This window comes from Xyrauchen texanus, chromosome 8 (assembly GCF_025860055.1).
Source record: "Xyrauchen texanus isolate HMW12.3.18 chromosome 8, RBS_HiC_50CHRs, whole genome shotgun sequence".
Classification (NCBI taxonomy): domain Eukaryota; kingdom Metazoa; phylum Chordata; class Actinopteri; order Cypriniformes; family Catostomidae; genus Xyrauchen; species Xyrauchen texanus.
Window position 1 is genome coordinate 38,198,866 of NC_068283.1, and position 22,888 is coordinate 38,221,753.

Here is a 22,888-nt window from a genome sequence, read left to right on the forward strand (position 1 = left end):
TTTCATTATAAGTGTATTAAATGCATGCTCTGTACTTGGGAGTACATGTACCTGTCCTCAGCAAGAGGTCGCAATATTAAACTGCTAAACAAAGTGTTTAAAAATGAAATTCATAAAAATCAAATGAAAGGTAGAAAACTGTAAGATATTAATCAATACATAAAGTAAACTTTAAATTATATTTTACATCAAAAAATGCCTATCAAAGCTATGTCCTTGTGTCCAATGTCATGTCAGCTATAAATCAGCTGAATACTCCTTTCCCACTTCCTGCTCATGGTGGATGCAACAGTAGGACACGCGATCTGATCATTTTAATATTTGTTTTATATTTCAAACAAACAATGTTGAAGTCTCTGTGGTCACAGCTTCAACATGTGAACTCCGTCATTCCCATTATAATAATTTCTTATAAGAATTGTGGAATCATTTTTGCACTTCAGTTTAGGTTATAGAGGCAGCTTTAACTGGGCAAAAACTCCAAAATGTCTCCAATGTATAAATCATTAAGATTTATAGAATGTATTTTATCACTTAACTCCTTTATTGGCTCAAATGAACACAGCAAACACACCTCCTATGCAAATGAGGCTCATTATAGTATGTGCTAGAAGTACAAGCGACAGCCCTTTGCTTGACGCAGCTTGCATTAGAAGTATAGGTCTCTGTTGAACAGTAATGGGTGTTTCTCAATCTGAGGGTGTTTTCAAATCAGGATGGGCGTTTTTCAACCATCAATGAAAGTAAGGAATCTCAATTTAGTTGGCAAATCATGTAAAGCGTTGAAAAATACCCAACTCGCTTGAAAATGGCCACTGATTGGCTGTTCTGTAGAGACACACAAGTCTCTCGCATTATGCTATCACCGCCAACAAAAAGACGCTGCTAAACTGAGGTTTATTTAAAGGGATGTTTTCTAGCAATCATATTAGCAGTAATTATAGTCAGGTGAATTTGAATTTTTTCCATTTAATTCCCCATGCAGTTTGCTTTCAGTACTAATGTCACATAATTCACCTAATTGGGTGCAATTGCCATGTGCAAAATGCGATCAGCGCTAATTTTGTGGCCGTGTTTACACGGTTATCTCTTTTGACTAATTTCTTTAGGGAATCTGATGCTAAACCAATACAAACAGAGCATGGAAATAGCTATTAGTATATAGCTATAGTGTCAGAAGGTGCAATTCATTCTTACTAAATTAACCTAGAGTTGTTAGGGGAGACTATGTTATGCCACATGCATAAATACACACGACATATATAAAAACAATCTTTTCCACAGTGAATCTGAAACATGTCAGAAGCAGGACTCAGGAACAGGTCTCTGTCTGCCAAGTGAAGTGCTGCTGTATCTTATTCTTTGTAGTGTTGCATAGGAGGTTTTATCTACCACAAGTCCTTTATGGGCTGGAACCATTGGACCGTATCTTTGGAGAGACAATGTCCTCTGCAAAGTCATATCTAACCTGCTTTGAATATTGGATGAGCTCTGGGCGCGTTTTATATCAGCGCAGTTTGAACAAACCTGGTTTTATCTTGGTTTATTGGTGCTCCTGTAGGTGTTACTGGTTTTCCTAGCCTCAACGCCCTTCCCATTTAGAGAGCCATTGGATAGAGATAGTTTGGCCAAGCTCTTATTGGAAAGAGTTTTCCCATGCCCCACCTCCTTAGACCTCCCATGCTGGAATTGGTCAATTGTACGTGTAAGGCCAGAGCTGATGGAAAGGATGCAATCTTTAGTCCCGTGTTCCTCACCTTTGGACCTAGTGACCACCTGCGTTTGACTATGATCCCTGTTAGTTGCATCTGGTTGGCTTCTGAGTCTTTTTAATGTAGAGTCTTTGGAATGAAATGCACCATTAATTGCTAAGGTGGTCCCATTGTGCAGCCCAGTAGGGGAACCTCGAAGAGACTTGCTGTCCTGAGTCCGCTCTACTTGCTCCTGCCTGGTTGTTTTAGAACTGTTCTTGGCCAATGTGCCATCAGTTCTTGTATTGCCATTAGAATTAATTCGGTTAAGATCAAGTGCTGGTCTGCTCTGGCCTTCGGGTAACCGGGGTGAATCTGGATCTTGATAGCTACCACCGTTAAGACTACTACTACCACTCGGGGTACTCGGAGAATCGTCCTCACGAAGCTGGGATTTAACCTGTGAAGGACTTGCCACAATGCTAACTATGGGTTCCTTGGTACAACGCGGCCGCCGGCCAGACTCAAGGTACTCCACCAGCTCATCAGTTCCGGCTTGTGGAGCTACAGTCACTGGTTTTCGACGGCCCTTGGAACCAAATGACCAGCGTAGTGGAAGAACTTTACCTTGGCCTGCCTTGGATTTGGAGTTGTAACGCATACTCATACTGCAGCCCTGACTGCCCCTTACAAATCGCATGGGCTCAATTCCATCTAAAAAAGTAGAAAATGGCGAATTAGTAAGGTGTATGTGGACTTAAATATGCTTATACACTTACAAGGATGCACAGGAAAAAAATATATGTGTATTTGATAAAGTGATGCTCCTTCATGCGACCAAAAAGTTGGATAAACCCAATCAGATTTTTCTCTAGTTTGTAAGCATCCTAATTGTGAAACTAAAGTAAACACATTATTGTGTATTGTCAAGCGTAGTGTAAGAAGTAGATTAGTAGTAGAGTGTATTGACCATTGTCTTCTTTGGGGGGCTCATGGATGACAGGAATGTGTGGGATTTGGGGTTCAGGAGCTGAAGATGAGTTGGACAGCTTGCTAGAAGGACTGGAAATGTGGTTGTCCGCAGTCAAACGGATGAGCCAATGATCTGATGCAGAGTAGCTGGTGGAGCCTGTGGTTACATAAAAAACTACTGTTAGCAAAATAGCACCAGAAATAGACCCATTTGAAGGTGTTTTTTATGCATAGGTGCTCTGGGGCAAACTACTGTGGTATTAAATTACTGTACATAACTCTGAACAAATCATAACGCCGAAAACTGAAGGTGATTGCCAATCCTTTACAAATGTGATTTCCACTGACTTCAGAAACCCATTTCAAACTATTGCTTGAATCTGTTCGCAACAACTGCAAGGTTCATCTCGACTCAGACTTTTAAAACTCATTTCTAATGCCTGTGAATGGTAGCTACTGATAACAGGTCCATGTTCATTTCTCCTGCAAACATACTTGAGGAGGTCCCTAAGGCCTCTGCATGACTTTTCATGGTTAATGACAACACCTTTGATGTTATAATGATAAAGTGTATTATATTTAAAGAGTATATCAAATTCATCATATTTTATATTTCACCTGTAAACTGATTGAATTGTAAATTTATCCACAGTTAGCCTGTCTGTTTCCATAGAAAATAGTATCCATCCTGCGTGTTTTGAACTGACTTGGACTAATGTTGAATACATATTATTTAGTGTTTGTATTTAGGGATTTGGAAGATGTGGATATCCTGGAGTTGATAAGCATCTGTATCTTTGTAAGAGAGCCCCTGGAGCATGCCAGGGGTAATGATGTGTCTTGGTCCACTTGTGATTGTAATGCTAAACATTGTTGCTGCAAAATGTTTTTTGTGAAACGATTTGATCTCGAGATGGAGGGATAAAACGGCTGGCTAAAATGGTTTTGGGGAAAGAGAGCTTTAGCTGGAGGCAAAGACCTGCTATGTTTTCTTAAAAGGCTGTTCACCCAAAAATGAAAATACTGTCATTATTCACTCACCCAAGTCATTCCAAAACCTATGACTTTCATATGACCTTCTTGTGTGTTTAGCAGAATGACAAATTCAGTCATCATTCACATTTATTGTATGGGTTAGAGAAGCAATGAAAGTGAATGGTGACTAACATTTTGCCAAACATCTTTAATGTGCCACGGAAAAAAGAAAGTCAAATGTGTCAAAAGCTGTTCACTTGATAAATTGATAATAAAGTGCTAGATATATTACATTAATTACTCTGGTCTCAATTTCTGTGTTGCGGAGCACTGTAAGTTTTTGTTGTCTAATATAAATAATACTTAAGTAAAATATGTCAAATAAAGCTTACCGTGTATAATAAAACTTTTAAGATCCTATTAAATGGTGTTTCATGTTAAAAAACATGACCTTTATAAGCGCATCTTGAGAAAACTGCGTTTTGTTATTTTAGTTGCGCTGCATCTAGCTTTTTTTTTGGTACAAGAATGTATATGGTCTGAACAGCCCCTTAGAGGATATACTTTTTGCTTTTAAGAATGTATATGTTAAGGCAGAGATAGAAAGTCAAGTGCTCACCTTGTAGGGAACAGCTAGCGGACCAGGATGGAATTGCGTCACGTCTCTGGTAAAACAGGATATAAGCGCCTCGTGTGCACACTTCCCCCTCGGGCACTGGCTCAACACTACTGTCATCATAGGTGTACCACTGTCCATCCACTGAATTCCTGCAGTATGCTGCTCAAAACAAATAATGATTTTCAGAAAGTAGTCTACAAAGTACTTCTTGTTAGTGTCTCTACTTACACTTGGAACATTAATTATTATTTTCATTTTTGACCATTTATCTACGCATAAAACAAGTATTTGTTAATTTAGCACCTGATAATGATATTTTGACCAGTACTTTCAAGTAAGAGATTATTTATCTTTGTTTGAAGTTAAAGATTATGCAACTACGCCATCTTTTGACCGTCAGTCTTTTGAAGATACTGCCGTCAGTTTCTTCAAAAATTCCTACTTTGACAGCTACTATATTTGGCCAATTCTGGCCATTTTATCCAGTAGTTTGTGCAGAAATGAGGCTGGAATATGGTTCCGTTCCTCCCGGGTGAACATTAGGCGCTGTCTCTTGCTGCACTATTCTGCTCTAATTGGATGGTGCACAACTATGGCAAAAGTTTGGGGTCATTATCTTGCTAAAATGTGAATCCTCCTTCCAGCAGTCTGGATCTACTGTAGGTGGGATGGTATGATCCTGAAGAGATTTCAAGTACTCTACCTTCTTTTCATGATTCCATGAATTTGGCCAAGATCCTGAGACATCACACTGAACCATGGAAGTCTATTATGCCATAAAAGTCTCCCGCATTTAGACATTTAATAATTGCAAAAAAGGACCCAGAAAGGTAAGTTCTGAGGAAAGGTCCATCATCATTTGTTGACAGAAGACTCTCAGTAGAGATCTGCATTGCCGCGAAACTCTCGCAAGACCTGCGGGACCCGATTCGATTTTTCGCAGCAAGGGATTACATTTCCGAGTTAGGGTTAGGTGGGAGCGGACAGTACTTCCAGTGGTGTTTGGGTGCGGGCGGTCAGAGAAGAGCCTGAAAAATCCAATGTGGATATCTTTTTTTTTATGTTAAATGTAATTTAATAAATAAATAATAATACAAATATTATTTTAGTTTATAATTTATTTATTTTTGCTAACGAAAAAAATGAAAATATGACGTAAAAATGTGCACACAGCACGTGCATCAAATTATCCAACATTTCGAATCAGAATCAGCTTTATTGCTTTATTTAGAGCAGGCTATGCAGGTAGTTAACTTTAAGTTTTGCAGAGCAAAGTATGGATGTGCTGACGACACGGTGTTATAAAGGAATGTGAAACTGGGACTGGAATCTGGCTCATTTACTGTTAAGAAATCAACATCAGGCAGATGGACGTCATTTCAAGGGTCATTTGAGAATAACAACAGAAAAATGAAATAAAATGTTCTCTGTGTACACTTGTTGTCTATTTGTATGGCTTTTGCACTATGCGGAAAACAAATGCGGGAACGGGAGAGGCTAGGAAGAAATTCATTGCGGGCAAAGAACGGGTGAACGTGGAGAAAAATTGTACAGTGTGCCGGCAGCAACCGGAACAGGAAGATCCTTTGCATCGCAAGACAGCTCTATCCGTTACCTCACAATTTGATTGCTCACGAACAAGCTTGTAAATGTAGTTGGTTATGTAATACAAACATTAAAATGTATCACCTTTAAATCATGCACTATATTAAAAGTGTTTAGATGTCATAAGATGAGAAACAGGGCAAAAAGTATATATTTATGAACTGACAATCTGCTGCTTTACTCATGATTTGTGTGAGAGGGAATAAAACTCGTTGTTGTTCTAGCACCTCTAGTGTTCATTTCACCAGGAAAGTGCTGCAATAAGTACAAGCAATGTAAAAACGCTCAAAACAGTTTGATCTAGTAACGTGATTGTATGAAACCAGGTTGCACTCCCTAACTCACACACCTGTGTAGTGGCCTCCATGCATGCCTCCGTGATGGTTACACACAGCATACAGGTCGTACAGGAAGTCTGGGGCATGTCTACTGCTTTCAGGCCTGTTGTAAGCCTGATGTTTCCAGCTAGGCGGCAGTGGGGCGCAGTTGCTCCTCTTGACCACATGGCGGCCCATATCGAGACCCATGAGGGGGAATTGGACAAGTGTGGAGAGCTTGTTGCGGCGTTCTCCGACCTGTCGGAAGCGCTTCAGGTGAAGGATGAGGATGTCGGGGAGCGTCCACAGACTCATCTGCACTGTTCCCTGCTGTAGCTGCTTACAGTGAGGGCACTTCCATGCATCATCAGGGGCCAGCTAAATAAACCGGAAAAAATGTTATCTTACACGTCTGCATGTGGCAGACCCTATCCAAAGAAACTTGTATTACATTCAGGGTATACTTTTAATTGTTATCATTATTTTTATCAGTTTGTGAGTTTCCAGAGAATTGAACCCATGACTATGGCATTGTGGGTGACATGCTCTACCAGTTAAGCTACAGTAACACAAATGAATAAAATATTATTGTAATTAATATTAATGACAGATTTAATTACGTAATTATTTACAATTATATATATTTGTGTATGACTTTCTTTCTTCTACAGAACACAAATGAAGCGTTTTTTGAAGCGTATCTCAGCTCTGTAGGTCCATACAACTGAAGTTACCGGGTGCATAAATGTTGAAGCTCCAAAAGCACATAAAAGTAATCCAAACGACTCCAGTGGTTTAATCCATGAAGTGATATAATAAGTGTGGGTGAGAAACAGATCAATATTTGTCTTTTTTTTACTGTTAATCTCCTCTTTTACTTTCACATTCTTCTTTTGCTTTTGGTGATTTGCATTCTTTGTGCATATCGCCACCTACTGGGCAGAGAGGAGAATTTATTGTGAAAAGGATTAAATATCGTTTCTCACGCAAACCTATCATATTGCTTATGAAGACATGGATTTAACCACTTTAGTCTTATGGATTACTTTTATGCTGCCGTTTTGGTCTGTTGCATTGTATGGACCTACAGAGCTCACATTTTGTAATTTGAGCCCTTCACAGACTTCCTAGGTTGCCTATTAAAGCCTGAGGACTGATTTACATGTGAAGGCAGCGGGTCGCTTTTGCCAGGAAAATCCAAAGGATGTGAAGTTTATGCGCGCAACTGAGAGCCTTGCCTTAGACACTAATAACTTCCTTGGTTAAATAGAATATATATATACATACATTATATTATTATAAACACTGAATTGTGTCAACATATTTATAATATACATTCTATTGTTATAAACAGCTACTGTCATCATCCACCAAATTTAGCTAACAGCCATTGATAAAGCTGGCTAACTAGCTAACGCCGACATAGGCTATCATATAAATGCAGTCAATGTATCATGCAAAGAAAAGTGATAATTCAAACTAGAGACTTGCATAGTCAGACCAACATCCACACTTTGTTTTAGCCCTGTTCCAGCACTGGAGAGTCAAATATAATATACAATCTCAAAGTTTGTAGTAAAACAATCATAACTGTGTAATTTTAATTATGCTACCTCATCTGTCAGCATGATGCCGGTGAATCACGTTGTCTCTTTGTACGTTATGTAATTGTTTTGGCCGATGCTCGTGTCCCTATGGAGTGTGCACGCGAGCACGAGCAACACATAGATGGCTGCAGTTCACTAGCAGTCACAGGTGTTATTAATAATAAGGGTTTCTGAATCTTACTGCACCTTTAACTGAAAATAAATGATCAGGAAAGAGCTTTCACAAAGTTTAAGGAAAGGTCTTAACTAACTAAGATGACTTTAAGCTATAGAATTTAGATTATGTTTTGTTTTTTGAGAAAAAGAGATCATTTATCATATTTAGAAACAAGATAAGATCCACACCACATACTAACATGTTTAGTAGCACTTCTGAAATTCATACCGCCCTCTAGCACAATTTGCAAAACACGTATTTCTAGCATGCAGATTCCATTCCTTTGTACTATATACATCACAATATGTTTCACCATTGGTAAACATTTCCTGCGTTTGTCCTCTTTCATACCGAAACACCAGCATTAGAGTGAACATCTAGGATCAAAATAATCACAAAACTGCATTTCAGACCATTTCCAACTCAACTATTTTGCCTGTTTATCTTAAATTTCAAAAGTTACTTCAAGGGCTTTCCTTTGTTATGCTAATGCTTATTAAACGGTTAAACTGCTTCTATTTCCTTATTTAGAGAATATGACATCACATAACTCCAGCAAATCTAAATGCAGAAAAATGGTCCAGAAATACACAATGGCTGTGTCTGAAAACATCTAATGATCTACAATAAAAGCAAATATTCAATGATTACAATAGTTACTTCTATGTAGAAAAGGAATCATACGTTGGAAAAAGAAAAACATTGACATTTATGAATAATTTATCATATATCAAGTCTTGTTTTCAGAGAATATTGATTCTTGAATCAAGTTTACTTTTCCTACCCCACTGGCAAAATTAAGGGAGGTTTATGCTGAAAACAAGAAAAAGAAATATTGCCAAAGGCAACAAGAAAACAAGTACTTTTGTCCAACAATATTTTCTTCTCAAGTACATTTGCCTTGTTTTGAAGGTGTTTAGATATTGTTACTGGAAAACAAGACAAAAATACAGATTTTTATAATTTTTTCAGTGTATTAGAAAGGACGTTACGCAAACCGTCTACCACCTGGCAATCCGTATTTTTCTGTTTTGTGTTATTTTCTGGACACAGTGAATGAATACATGTGAACATACTCAACTTTGCCGGTATAGATGTAAACAGCCCTCTAGATTTATTTTTCTTGCACAAACGGGTTTATGACGATTTCCATGAATTGCGAAAGACTTAGTAATCATGCAAGTTTTTGTTGTGTGTTTTTATGTATTCATTACTTGTTCTTCTTTGGTGTAAAGATCAAAGCACTCGTCCAGTGTGCAGCTGTGCTGTTGAACGTGGTGTTGCTGTTGAGCACGAACGCTCTCCGAGTCCTTCACAACCTCCTCCTGGATATTACCAAACAGACTACACACACACACACACACACACACACACACACACACACACACACACACACAGTAATCCATGGCCATTGGAGCATCACGCCTGCTTTGTTTACTTTAAATGCTTTAAATGAGGTGTGGATAGAATGTTCTGTCTTTTCTCCCGATTGTAAAGGGAAGCGAAAGATTACATTACCAGTCTTTGATTCTGTGCTCCCATTCAACAATGAGCTTCACATGTGGAGGTCCACCTGAGCTGCACAGCTTTAAAGCTCTGGGGAGATTAAGAACAAACCAAATAGATTGTGTTAACAGATTTTCTCACAGATACAAATACAGACATTTACAGTATGTCTAGTGTTCCAAAGTGAAAGAAGGGTGCTCAGTGCCAAACTAATATTACAAGACTGTTTAGGACCAGATATAAGAGAATGAATAAAGTAATATTTAGATTATAATTTATATTTTATTTATCATTATATTAATAATATAATAAAATGAATGATATATAAATTATTTTAATTAAATACATTTATTTATTAAATTAATTTTTACATTAATAATATAATTCAATTATAAACTATTTATTTAATTAAATAAATTATATATATATATATATATATATAAAATTAGATTAAATTAAGTTGTTATTACATTACAAAGGATATTATTTATATAAACATAATTAATAGTATTAATTAATTAATATATTATTTACAAATATTATATATACAGTATTATTTATTTGAGGTTACACTAGTTCCTAACCAAGGAGCATTAGAGATTAACATGCAAACATGACATATACATCTGATTAATATGCAACCCTAACAGTTATCTGCTTCAATAGTTAAAAAAAGAAAAGAAAAAGATAATAAAACTGAATATTTACATTCTGCAATTAAGAAATGTGAGTGGCGCTTGCCTATGCAAAAACTTGCCAGCACGATGCAAGATAACTGTGGATGGTTGCCAGGGTGTTGCTGCAATGGGGTCATTCAGAGTGCTTTTTAACATGTTGCCACTGTATGAGTTTGCTGGGGTTTCGGTGGTTGCTATGGCATTGCTAGGTGGTTGTTAAAGGTATAGTTCACCCCAAAATGAAAATTCCCACATGATTTACTCACCCTCCTGGCATCCCAGATGTATGTGACATATTTCTTCTGAGGAACAGAAATGAAGGTTTTTAGGAGAATATTTCAGCTCTGTAGGTCCTATACAATGCAAGTGAATGAGTGCCAAAATATTGACGCTCCAAAAAGCACATAAAAGCATCATCAAAGTAATCCATAAGACTCCAGTGATTTAATCCATGTATTCAGACATAATATGATAGGTGTGGATGAGAAACAGATCTATATTAAAGTCATTTTTGTGTCATAAATTCCCTTTTGCCATATCCTCCCTGCACAGTAGGGGGCGATATGCACAAAAACTGTGAATAACCAAAAACAGAAAAAGAATGTGAAAGTTAAAGGTGGAAATTGACTGAGCAAGGAGGAGAATTTATAGTTAAAAAAAGGGACCTAAATATTGATCTGTTTCTCACCCACACCTATCAGATCACTTCAGAATATATGGATTTAACCACTTGAGTCGTCTGGAGTACCTATATGTTGCCCTTAAGTGGATTTTGGAGCTTCAAAATATTGTCACCCATTCACTTGCATTGTATGGACCTACACAGCTGAGATATTCTTCTAAAAATCTTCATTTGTGTTCAGCAGAAGAAAGAAAGTCATACACATCTGGGAATAAATGATGAGAGAATTTCCATTTTTGGGTGAACTATCCATTTAAGGTGTTCTGGGTGGTTGTTAGGTGCTTGTTTACTGGCCCAAGTAATACAAGCCCATCTCAAAGAAACTGTGCTCCCTAGATATAGATTTTACAGGTGAAAACTGTAAGTCTGAACGCTTAGAAAAGTAAAGTTTCTCCTCAACTAGCCGTATGATTTAAGGTTGCATTCATGCCCGTAGCACATAACGTGCAGGATGAGTTAAATATTTGGGGTTAGGGTTTTTTTTCTTCAAATTCCTAACCCTTAGAATGGGCAATAGTAATAGTGATACTTGCCTTAGTAAACACCACTAACTACTCTAAACTATTAAACTAAACTATTCAGTATGCATGAAAAACTTTAGGTATTGTTATAAAATCTGTGGTGCATTTCTAAAAACCTGTTATTGCTGCATATACAGAATACGAACAAGTAAGAAGTAGGATGTTTTAAAATGATTATGGGACTAGTGTCATCTCTAATGATGCAGCTATCCAGGACTGTGTACCGTTGATAAATTATTCATGAGTCGCTTGTGTTCCCCAGGCCATGACAAAAGTCATGTTTCATACATCAGTGTTGATGATATGGCAATGACTTAATTTACTCATGTGTGCTTTAAAATAATAATGAACATCTCTCCTTAAAGGGTGTAGAAATTTGATGAGGCCGAAAAAAATGGGTATGAGCTTTGAAGTTGCACACAAGGCACTTTTAACTTATGACATAAATTAGCATTTTAAACTGCACATTAAATTACATAAATATTCTTCTAGGTAATGTTATGTAATGCAATACGTTCTCTGTTATGCAGTAATGATGCCTGTAGGTGTACATATTCTATGTACTGGTGCTGACGATAATATGAAATGTGCTTAACTGAATCTTTATTTCATTTGGTCGGGGTTTTCACACAAGAATACCTGTCTACTGCAGGGTGATAAAGTGGTCGTCCATCTTGGGGATTTAAGTAGCTATATGAAGGAGATCCCCCCACAACACGAATCTTGAACAACACCCTGAAATTCTGATGAAAAATATATGGAGGCTTTAGATGAAAAGGTCAAAAAAGCATAAACCACTGAGAAAATTCCCTCTAATTCTAAAAAGTTGTAACAATATTAATACTTCAATATTGTGAACTTTGCAAAGGCAACCTTAGATGATGTGAGATGTTGTTTCTTTTGGACAAAAGTAAATCTAGTAAAAACTAGACTTGAACATTTTCAGAAAGTGATATTCTGGTGCGGAGATATGGCTTGGGTGCCTCGTACAAAGAAAATCAGTTTTGATCTGTTGAATCATCTGGAATGTTAAATCAATATTCTGGGTTCAATACAAGTTAAGCTCAATCGACAGCATTTGTGGCATAATGTTGATTACCACAAAAAATATACCATCTTTCTCTCTCTCTCTCTCTCTCTCTCTCTCTCGCATAAATGGAGGTTACAGTGAGGCACTTATATACAATGGAAGTGAATGGGGCCCATTTTTGGAGGGTTTAAAGGCAGAAATGTGAAGCTTACAATTTTATAAAAGCACTTGCATTAATTCCTCTTTTAAAACTCACGTATTATTTGAGCTGTAAAGTTGTTTAAATTGTCATTTTTACAGGCGTTTTAGGATTTAAAGGGATAGTACACACAAAACTTAAAATTCTCTCATCATTTACTCATCCTCATGATATCCCAGATGTGTATGACTTTCTTTCTTCAGCAGAACACAAAGAGTTTTATAAGAATATCTCAGCTCTGTTGGTCCATATAATGTAAGTGAATGGTGACCAGACCTTTGTAGCTCCAAAACTCACATAAAGGAAACGTAAAGGTAATCCACACAACTCCAGTGGTTAAATCCATGTCCTCAGAACAGGTGTGGGTGAGAACATTTAAAAATATAAGTCCTTTTGTACTAGAAATCTCCACTTTCACGTTCACACCTGAAAGACCCATGTGGTGCCAGTTCAGTTTCACGGTCACATCTGAAAGTGAAAGTTAAAGTGGAGATTTAGAGTAAAAGGACTTTCTCACTCAGGTTTCTCACTCATTCCTATCATATTGCTTCTGAAGACATGGATTTAAACACTGGAGTCATATGGATTACATTTATGTTTCCTTTATGTGATTTTTGGAGATTCAAAGGTCTGTTCACTATTCACTTGCATTGTATGGACCAACAGAGCTATTCTAAAAAAATCTAAGTTTGTGTTAGCATACATTTTTTACCTTACCTGTCCTCCTTGTGTAAATTTGTCAATGTACAGGTACTGTACATGCCTGTACAACAAGCCGAGGTACGGCTTGCTTTATGAACACTTTTAAATTTAGTTACATTTACAGTGTTGATACTTTTTACCTGCCTTAGAATGATCCCTATTTGAAAAGTATAACAGTTTGCATAGCAGCTTGGCATGGACACACAAAACACAGAGAGAGAGAGAGAGAGAGAGAGAGAGAGAGAGAGAGAGATGAGGGAAAATTGGTCTAGCTTTATTTTAGATATCTAAAATCAATAAATACTAAGAGCAGTGATAGTATGCTGAATGTACGGTACCAGCATGTAACAGCTGTTGTTATATTGGACTGACATAATATGTTATTAGGTGCAGGTGGTATTCACAGACTGTAACAGGGATAATGGACTACTACTGTATCGTTGGTAGTTATCGTATGTTTTTAGGGCACATTTAGGGACAGAACAATTCATAACTGAAGGAGTTGCTTGAAGCAGATTTGCACCAAGTTTTATTGTGTGCCTGTTTTAACTTTTGTTAAAGGGTTGGTTTCGTGTTTTTTTTTATTTTTTACTCCATATATTTTTAAATGATTTATGATTATATGTACACATTCATAGAACAACCATATAATATCGAGAGAAATACTTCTCTTTGTTTGGCCTTTGCCTTAAATTAAATGCAGTCAAATGGGCATTCTTTTAATTTAAATATTCAAAATTCCCTAATTCTCCACGCGTCTCTGTCTTTTCAAAAACTGATACAACACCAGTCATTCTTTTCATTTACATGCTTAGCTGAAGTATTGCAAACCATTTCCTGTTTCTCTCTCACTGGTACATTAGATAGAATATACCGCTTCCAGTAAAACACTGTAAAGTTAATTTTATTAAGAATGTAGAGATGGGTTTTAAAGAGAGTGAACGTGAGTATGTGGATATCTGTCATACTGTACTGAGTGGAATCATCTCAGGTATGTTGAAGTTTGTTCCAATCAAAAGTGTTTTTAAATGATACATTGCTGGACATTTGTTCATTAGCAAATTCAAGTTGGGTTGAAGGATTTTTATATATTTTTTTAATGCCGCTTGACTGTTAAAATTTGTGACATAATCAATTATGTTCTAACACTAATGTTGCAAATACACAATGCTGCATGTGCATTGTTGCAAGTATATCATTAATATGATTTAAAAAATATCACTAATCGCAGGGTGGGCGGTTCGATTCCCGTCCCACACGACTCCACATGCAGAAGTTTCCTTGGGCAAGACACTGAACACCAAATCCCAATGGCAAGCTAGTGCCTTGCATAGCAGCTCTGCCATCATTGGTGTGTGAGTGTGTGTGTGAAAGGGTGAATGAGATGCAGTGTAAAACGCTTTGAAACCACAAATGTTAATAAAGTGCTTTATAAATGCAGACCATTTACCATTTGTGTTCTGCAGAAGAAAGAAAGTCATTCACATCTGGGATGGCCTGAGGATGAGTAAATGAAGAGAGAATTTTCATTTTTGGGTGAACTATCCCTTTAAGGGTTCGTTGACCTTACAGCGTCATGGCAACAAAGTTGTAAAGGTATGTTAAGTTATTGGCTATAACTTTACACAGAAATAGTTAGTATATATATATATATATATATATACTAATACAAGTAATTTTATCACACTAAAATAATGTCAACACACTGTGGCAGACCTCTGCCTTTCTAATGAAGGAGGAAGCGGGGGCCAGGTAAACAGTCAACGTAAATCATTCACAAGCTTTTCAGACTCGACTTTTCAGCATAATAAATAAACACACTGGAATACTGCTGCATGTGTCTCTCTCTTCCCCCTGCGGCGGTCTGGACTGCTCTTTTATCCCTCCCAGCACTCTTGCAAACAGGAACAGCTGATACAGATAATTTCCCCACAGGTGTCAATCCTTACCGTTCTTCCTCTCGGCATCGCTCTCCACAGACGTCGCTCGGCCACACCCACATCACCACACACACATATTGTTTATGTCATGTGGCTATACTTTTGAAATAGTGAATATTTTAACATTTACGGATTGGCCCTAATGACTTCCATTGTAAATGCCTCACTGTAACCCAGATTTTTCCTTTTTTTAAAGATAAAGATTTTTTGTGGAAATCAACATTATGCCACAAATGCTGTCGAGTGAGTATATATATATATATATACAGTACTGTGCAAAAGTCTTCGGCACATAAGATGTTTCACAAAATCATTTGTCTTAAGATGGTTATTTATAGCTTCAGTGGGTCAATAGGAAATATAAACGTTAGACTCACAAACATTACTTTTGCAAATAGAAAAGATTAGAATAGAAGAACAGGGAGCCCTGCAACAGATGTCATGGCCCCCACAGAGACCCCCACTGAACACTGTGTCAGTCTGAGATTATATGAAGAGACAGAAGCAATTGAGAATAGACAGAAGAACTGTGTCTATTATATATATATATATATATAAATATATAACAATTAAATTTAAATAATACAACTTTAAAACACTGTGCAAAATGAAGCCACAGCCTCAAGTACAAAATGTACTTAATCATGTCTTTTTCAAAAATGTTGCATTTTGCAGAGCCTGTGCAATTTTTGGTAGTATTATTAATACATGTTGATTTTAATTACATTCTTGTTTGTCTTAAACTTTTTGCGATAAAAATTATGGTATTGCACTGTTCACTATATCTGTTTAAGGATCCTTTGCAGTACTGTCATAGACCCCCATTGAAAATCCCTCGATTTAGACTGATATAGTGCATCATGCTGTTTGGTAATTCTAAAAGTCCCCAGTAGGGGGCAGCCATTAACTACTGAAAGGCACAAGGCAGTGACGGGAAGGAGTGTGACGTTTTAGAGTAAGTGATGGGATCTTCTGAGAGACTTTACTGTTTTATTAGCCTCTATCAAACTTTATTTCTCTGAAACCTAAGAATCTTGGATTGTGATAGTCTTTAGTTATTTGATATGTACTCCGTGCAGCTTGCTGAAAGTTTATTGTGGGCTTGGCAAAGGACCTCAACACTAAATATAGTATCAAGCGCAGAGCTGATGAGATTAGCAGCCAGCAAATCACTTTTGAGCATCATATTCCAAAGTCCCTATGGAAAACCGTCAAAGGCAGAGAAATCGGAGGAACAGAGATGAGCTGCTTGGGTTCAGATCACAAATATCTGTATCAAATGTTGCCATTCTATTAAAAAACAAAAACTTAAAAACAATGAAAGTGAATGGTGACTGAGGCTGATATTCCACCTAACAGCTCCTTTTATGTTCCACAGAGCGAAAGTCATCCAGGTTTGGAATGACATGAGGGTGAGTAAACATTGATTTTTGGGTTAACTATTTATTTAAACTGAACTGTTATCTGTATCCATCAATATGAGGCTTGTGGCTGTAATAAAGTTGATGTTACCTGTGCTTGGGATCCATTGATCATTAGATAGTAGAGTTTACTGAGGATGCTCTGCTGTAGCTGGTCCCAGGACACTGATCTGTCCTCTCTCATCAGAAATGGAGGGCCAAATCTACAGGCAGACGGACACAAATCGATCGAATTACTTGTAAGATGTTAGCTTACAAAGAACTTATTAAATATGCATATTTATCAATGCATGTATATGTCCAAGTGTCTAAATGCAGTCCAACAGTCTATAATTACAAGGTCAGATAAATTAGATGAATTACAATATAACACAAATTAGATTCTCACTCTATATTCCCATGTCCTCAACACTGTCTTTGAAATATGTCTTTGAATGTTTTTGCAGAAGGAGAGTAGTTATTACATTTCCAGCCAAAATTCTGCCACATGACCCATGCGGAATGAATACAGGAGACAAAACAAACAAAAGAGAGCTGAGGGGAAAGCAGGCCTTTCAGAATGTGATAAACATGTAATTGTGTTGGGGCATCAACGTAGCCAAAAACAACTATGGAGTTTTCCCTAACAGGAGGCTAAGAGATCTCGCTGATATTCCGTGCAAAGATCTGAGCAAACATGCTTTGATGTTGATGACGTCATAGTCTGCTCCAAGCAACAATGGGGTGAGATTTCACCTTATTACGAAGAGAGGTACTTATCCATTCGGAATGCTGATACATCTATTATTGATCGGTTATTTGAGGCATCGGCATATTAACATTAGCTGATATTTTTAATTAGAAGCCTAATTTGTGTACTTTCACAGTTGGCCTTCCATTTAATGTAGTCTGGCGTAATAGCTTTGGGAGACCAAAAGGGGGTGATATAGCATTTATTATACTTCCAGGGATAGTTCACCCAAAAATGGAAATTCTCTCATAATTGACTTACCCTCATATCAACCCAGATGTGTGTATGACTTTATTTCTTCAGCTGAATGCAAACAAAGATTTTTTAGAAGAATATCTCAGCTCTATTGGCCCCCACAATGCAAAAGAATGGTGGCCTGAAGGTCCAAAAAGGACATAAAGGCAGCATAAAAGTAATCAATATGACTCCAGTGGTAAAAGTGTCATATTTAGGTACTTTTTTTACTATAAATCTCCACCTTTGGCTGAGATATTCTTCTAAAAATCTTCATTCGTGTTCTGCAGAAGAATGAAAGTCATACACATTTGGAATGACATGAGGGTGAGTAAATGATGAGAGAATTTAAATTTTTGGGTGAAATATCCCTTTAATATTGAAGCCAGTCGCAAGGCACAGGTATTACACACAGGACGTGTCAATGTGGTGCAGGCGGCAGTCCATATTTGTGAATCTAGTCACCTTAGACACAAAAGCTATGAAGGATTTGGTACTTCTTTAAGAATGAACAAAGTTTGTTTGCAGGTTAGTGAACTGGTTTGCAAACTGAACGATTAGAAATGGACACATTTATTAGGCAATTTCTCTGTATGTAGCCTTGAATAGGTTTCATTCAGTCTGTTAAACCACAGAAAGGTATACTTGTAACTAAAAATACATTGTGTAGGCTATATGAAAGATACATATACACAATATATCATCCAGTTATGGCTAGAGTAAATAATCTAAGTCCTTTAATAATGAGGGGTGTGCGGACCTTCACTGAAAATAATTGTTTCGAATTTTAGTCGTCCGGTGTGCGACCCTTTTAAGTTATTCCGCCGCTCACACTTTACCGAAGTTGTGTTGAGAAATATATTTGAAGAGACAAAGACTATTGTGCAACAAGTAGCTCTATTTATGTCTGAAAAAATGCTAATATATATTGTTAATCATCTGGAACATTTTCTGATTATCGATGCGTGAAAAAGGCATCGATCCCAAGCCTATACTGTACAAGCTGCGTTTGAAGACATTGTAAAATAACATGAATACATATCTGTGATCTAGAAACCCAAAAATGGAAACATTATGTGGCATTTTCAAGTGGTGGAAATCGTGAATCACTTCATTTAAATCCGACTACGCCACCCTGGGGGAGAGCCAGGGAAGTACGCCCAATAAGGGCACACGGGTAAGTTTTACCAATTAAGGCAAAGAATTAAGAGTGAGTGAGACGTGAGTATCAATACAAAAAGTACATTTTATTACAACACTCATTCAGCATCATTAAAAACATATTGTATAAATATAGATTCTCTCTCTCATGAAACCTCATAAGAATTTCAGTAAAACTAAGTCTTCCAAACCCACCTTAATACATACCAAATCGTCAAACACCCACACACACACCCCATAAGGAAGTTGTGTCGGCACACTCAGCACACGGTGAAGATTGTCTTGAAAATATATTTTTTTGCATTGTACTCAGTTACACTTTATGCACTTTTTAATTTTGGTTTGTTTTGCAATAATAACATAGTGTTGTTTGGTTTATAACGCATTAGTTACACCCTCTTGTGGATTTACCACTCGCATTTCCTACTTTTTGTTTATTGCATTCTACAAATAGACTGAAGTAAAACCTTTATTAAATTACATGTTCCTTTGTTTAATAGCTTTATGCTTAGGTTTTGTAAATCACTGAAACAATAGTTTTCTTCAAAATAGTTCAAGAATCGTGATCTTTATTCTAAGCAGTAAAATGTGATCCTCAATTCATCCAGAATCGTGCAGCTCTACAGCATGTCACAGAATGCTGTCGATAAAACTTAACTTGTTTAAAACCCCCAAAATTTCCTTTAACTGCCTAAATAATCATAATATTTAACAAGCCACAAAAACACAGCATAAATATCCCTCTGTCAACTGCCTAGCTTTTGTGTAATTGATGAGTCATGTTCTATATTTACAAACCCCCAATTAATGATCTCAGGACTATAACAGTACAAGTAATACCTAGTTCTTCCCAGACTTTTATTTTGCAGTGATGGGAATTTCACTGGAGTCCGTCCCTGGAGAGTTAGAGAAAATATCACTGTCTTCAAAATGACACCTACTTCCTCTACCTCATCCATAAGAGATGCTCATATGTTCTAAGCGCGCTCTCTCTCTGTCTCTCTATCAGTTCCATTAAAGTGTGCAAGAAACATCAGAGAATAGCATAGGATTTATGGACAATTGGAAGAGTTTTTGGGGTAGACCTGACCTGCTAAAGAGAGATGGACTCTATCCCTCCAGGGAAGGTGCCGCTCTCCTCATTAGTAATTTGGTTCATAGTCTTAATATTAGAGGTGTGAATCTTCACTGACCTCACGATTTGATTATGATTCAAAGGGTAACGATTCAATTATAAAACGATTCTCGATGCATCACGATGCATCTTGTCCTTCAATTTCTTTCTTTTTTCAGTTTCTTCAAAATGTATTTTTTACTCTCTATTTTTTTCCTTTCAGCTTTTTATTTAACAGCTGTTTTAAAATTCAGAACGAGTCACATCACATAACCTGGCCTTTTACATTCAGAATGAGCTGTGGACAACATGAAACATCCACAAGATTAAATAAATGGTTCATTATTTTCTTCTGTGTTTTCCCCCGTTGTGTGCACATCATTGCAATTATGGGTGCGAGTTCATCTTTCATGTTGTTTGTTGGCTTGTCAACCGGGCCTTCTTCTGATTTCCTTGGTGAATTAGCACATTTTCTATCAGATCTAGTAGTTACTGTGAATAGAGCTTTAATTGTTGGTGACTTCAACATTCACATAGATAATGAAAATCACACATTGGGATTAGCATTTATAGTTATTCTAAACTCTCCTGGAGTCAGACAACATGTGACAGGACCAACTCATTGCCATAATCATAAGCTCGATTTAATTCTGACATATGGAGTTGATGTTGATACTATAGAAAGTCTGCCGCAGAGCGATGACATCTCGGATCATTACCTCGTCTCTTGTATGCTGGGATCAGCTAATGTTACTCAGTCTACACCACTGTTTCTCAACTGGTGGGTCGCGACCCAAAAATGGGTCACAGGTCTATTACATGAGTAAAAGTAACTGTTATATTTTGACAAAATGTTATAGTTTCATATGAAATAATCTAAAGGTAGAATCTATTAGCCCTCATTTTATATCAACAGTGGCAGTTTTATTTAAAGTTTCAAGATGTTTCAGCAAGTATATATTTTTTCATAAAAACTATATATATTTTTATTATTACTATTATTTAAGACTAGCACACTGACATAACCATCATAACGAGGCGCGTTTCCTCTGTGTAATATGTATGTTCTGTCTGGAAATAAACAGGATAATAATGGGCTCATATAAGTAAATATGCTCTTCAAATGTTAAAAGGGGGAGACAACTTCCTGTTGTTTTGATGTTGATGTCAACAACAAAAAACATGTCACTTGATGCATGTCCTTGTACTTGAAAACCATGAACAAAACTATGCAACATAAAAAGGAAACATGACCCAGGATACATTAAATACATACGTTTTTACAATATTTACGATTTCCAATGTAAACTCTGGGTAATCACTAATAATCTTCCAGAATTATCTCATATACTCAGTAAGCCAAAAAGTCTAGAAGCACATGACGTAATAACAGAAAATATGAATACAGTCTTCTCTAGCACTCTTAAAGACATAAGTCCTGCACCATGGTAAGATGCTCTCAAGAGAGAAAAATGCAGCTCAGAAAATGGAGCACAAGTGGAATAATACAAACTTAGAGGTATTTTGCGGTGCATGGAAGGATAGTGTCTGTAGCTACAGAAAGGCACTAAAAGCTGACAGGTCAGCATATTTGAGCAAACTCATAGACAATAACCACAACAATCCTAGGTGTTTATTCAGTACTGTGCCTAAATTGGTTAGGAATAAAGCCTCGTCTGAACCAGATATTCCACAGCAGCACAATAGTACTGATTTCTTAACTGATAAAATTTCAATCCTCAGAAATAAAATTGAAATTATGAAATCATCTGTCACATTACATCAGAAAACAGTGTCTCATAATTTTCCTCAGGTGCAACTTCAATCCTTCGCTGTCATAGGTCATGAAGAGCTTAAAAAATTATTGAAACATCAAAAGCCACAACATGTGTGTTAGATCCAATACCAACTAAGCACTTAAAAGAGGTATTCCCTGTAATCTCAGAACCTTCGCTTAATATTATAAACTCTGCGCTATCCTTAGGATATGTCCCAAGAAACTTTAAAATGGCAGTTATCAAACCGCTTATTAAGAAGCCAGAGCTTTATCCTGAAGAATTGGCTAATTATAGACCAATTTCAAATCTACTGTTTATGTCAAAAATAATAGAAAAGGTAGTATCCTCTCAACTATGTTCATTTCTACAGAGAAATAGTATATATGAACAATTTCAGTCATTAGGCCCCATCACAGTACAAATGACTTGCTCTTATCATCTGATTGCGGATGCATTTCTCTTCTAGTGCTTTTAGATCTTAGTGCTACCTTCGACATGATTGATCATGACCTTCTCTTGAATAGGCTGGAGAATTATGTTGGCATTAGTGGACTTGCATTAGCATGGTTTAGGTCCTATTTATCAGACTGCTACCACTTTGTATGTGTAAACAAGGAACTGTCAAAATAAACAAAAGTTAAGTATGGAATGCCACAGGGATCAGTTTTAGGGCCTCTGCTTTTCTCCATATATAGGCTTCCCCTGGGAGATATTATAAGGAATTGTGGAATACGTTTTTCCTTTAATGCCGACAATACCAACTTTGTATTTCTTAGAAACCTGACGAAACATCACAATTCTCGAAATTAGCAGAGTGTATCAATGAAATCAAAGATTGGATGGCCAGAAATGTCCTCAAACAAAATTCCTACAAAACCAAGGTACTAATTATTGGATATAAATATAATATAATTTGACTCTCGGTGGATGTACTGTTACATCATCTTCTACAGCGAAGATTGCAAGTGTTATATTTGATACCAATCTGTCCTTTGAAAATAAAATTTCCAATGTTTGAAATTTGCTTTTTCATTTGTGCATAAAATATATTTCTGGCCTTGATGTAGCCATGGTAATGACGTCATAATCATGACGATTTCTGAATTACCCATTTTTGTATCGTAGTTTTAATAAATGGTCTGGTGGACTCTTTATTTCAAAATTGAAATGAAAAATCCTGTTTACCATGAAAAGTTCCGTTGACAGGTTTCATAAATGGCATGAATGGTGGGGGTACTAGGATATTTTGA

General features: G+C 36.8%; 1 protein-coding gene across 2 annotated transcripts in view; it reads right to left on the reverse strand.

Annotated features, from left to right (window-relative positions):
- LOC127647149 (ubiquitin carboxyl-terminal hydrolase 43-like) overlaps positions 1-22,888 on the reverse strand; it is an 87,579-nt gene that overhangs the window by 11,563 nt on the left and 53,128 nt on the right. The window contains exons 8-15 of one of the 2 annotated variants that reach the window (XM_052131229.1): positions 16,713-16,824; positions 11,969-12,072; positions 9,462-9,539; positions 9,158-9,287; positions 6,212-6,557; positions 4,258-4,416; positions 2,662-2,820; positions 2,319-2,405 (exon numbers count right to left, since the gene is read on the reverse strand). In XM_052131229.1, the coding sequence (XP_051987189.1) occupies positions 2,319-2,405; positions 2,662-2,820; positions 4,258-4,416; positions 6,212-6,557; positions 9,158-9,287; positions 9,462-9,539; positions 11,969-12,072; positions 16,713-16,824 (1,175 nt within the window). Of the gene's footprint in view, positions 1-1,527; positions 2,406-2,661; positions 2,821-4,257; positions 4,417-6,211; positions 6,558-9,157; positions 9,288-9,461; positions 9,540-11,968; positions 12,073-16,712; positions 16,825-22,888 lie in introns of both variants that reach the window. The other variant, XM_052131228.1, reaches the window with a different exon arrangement.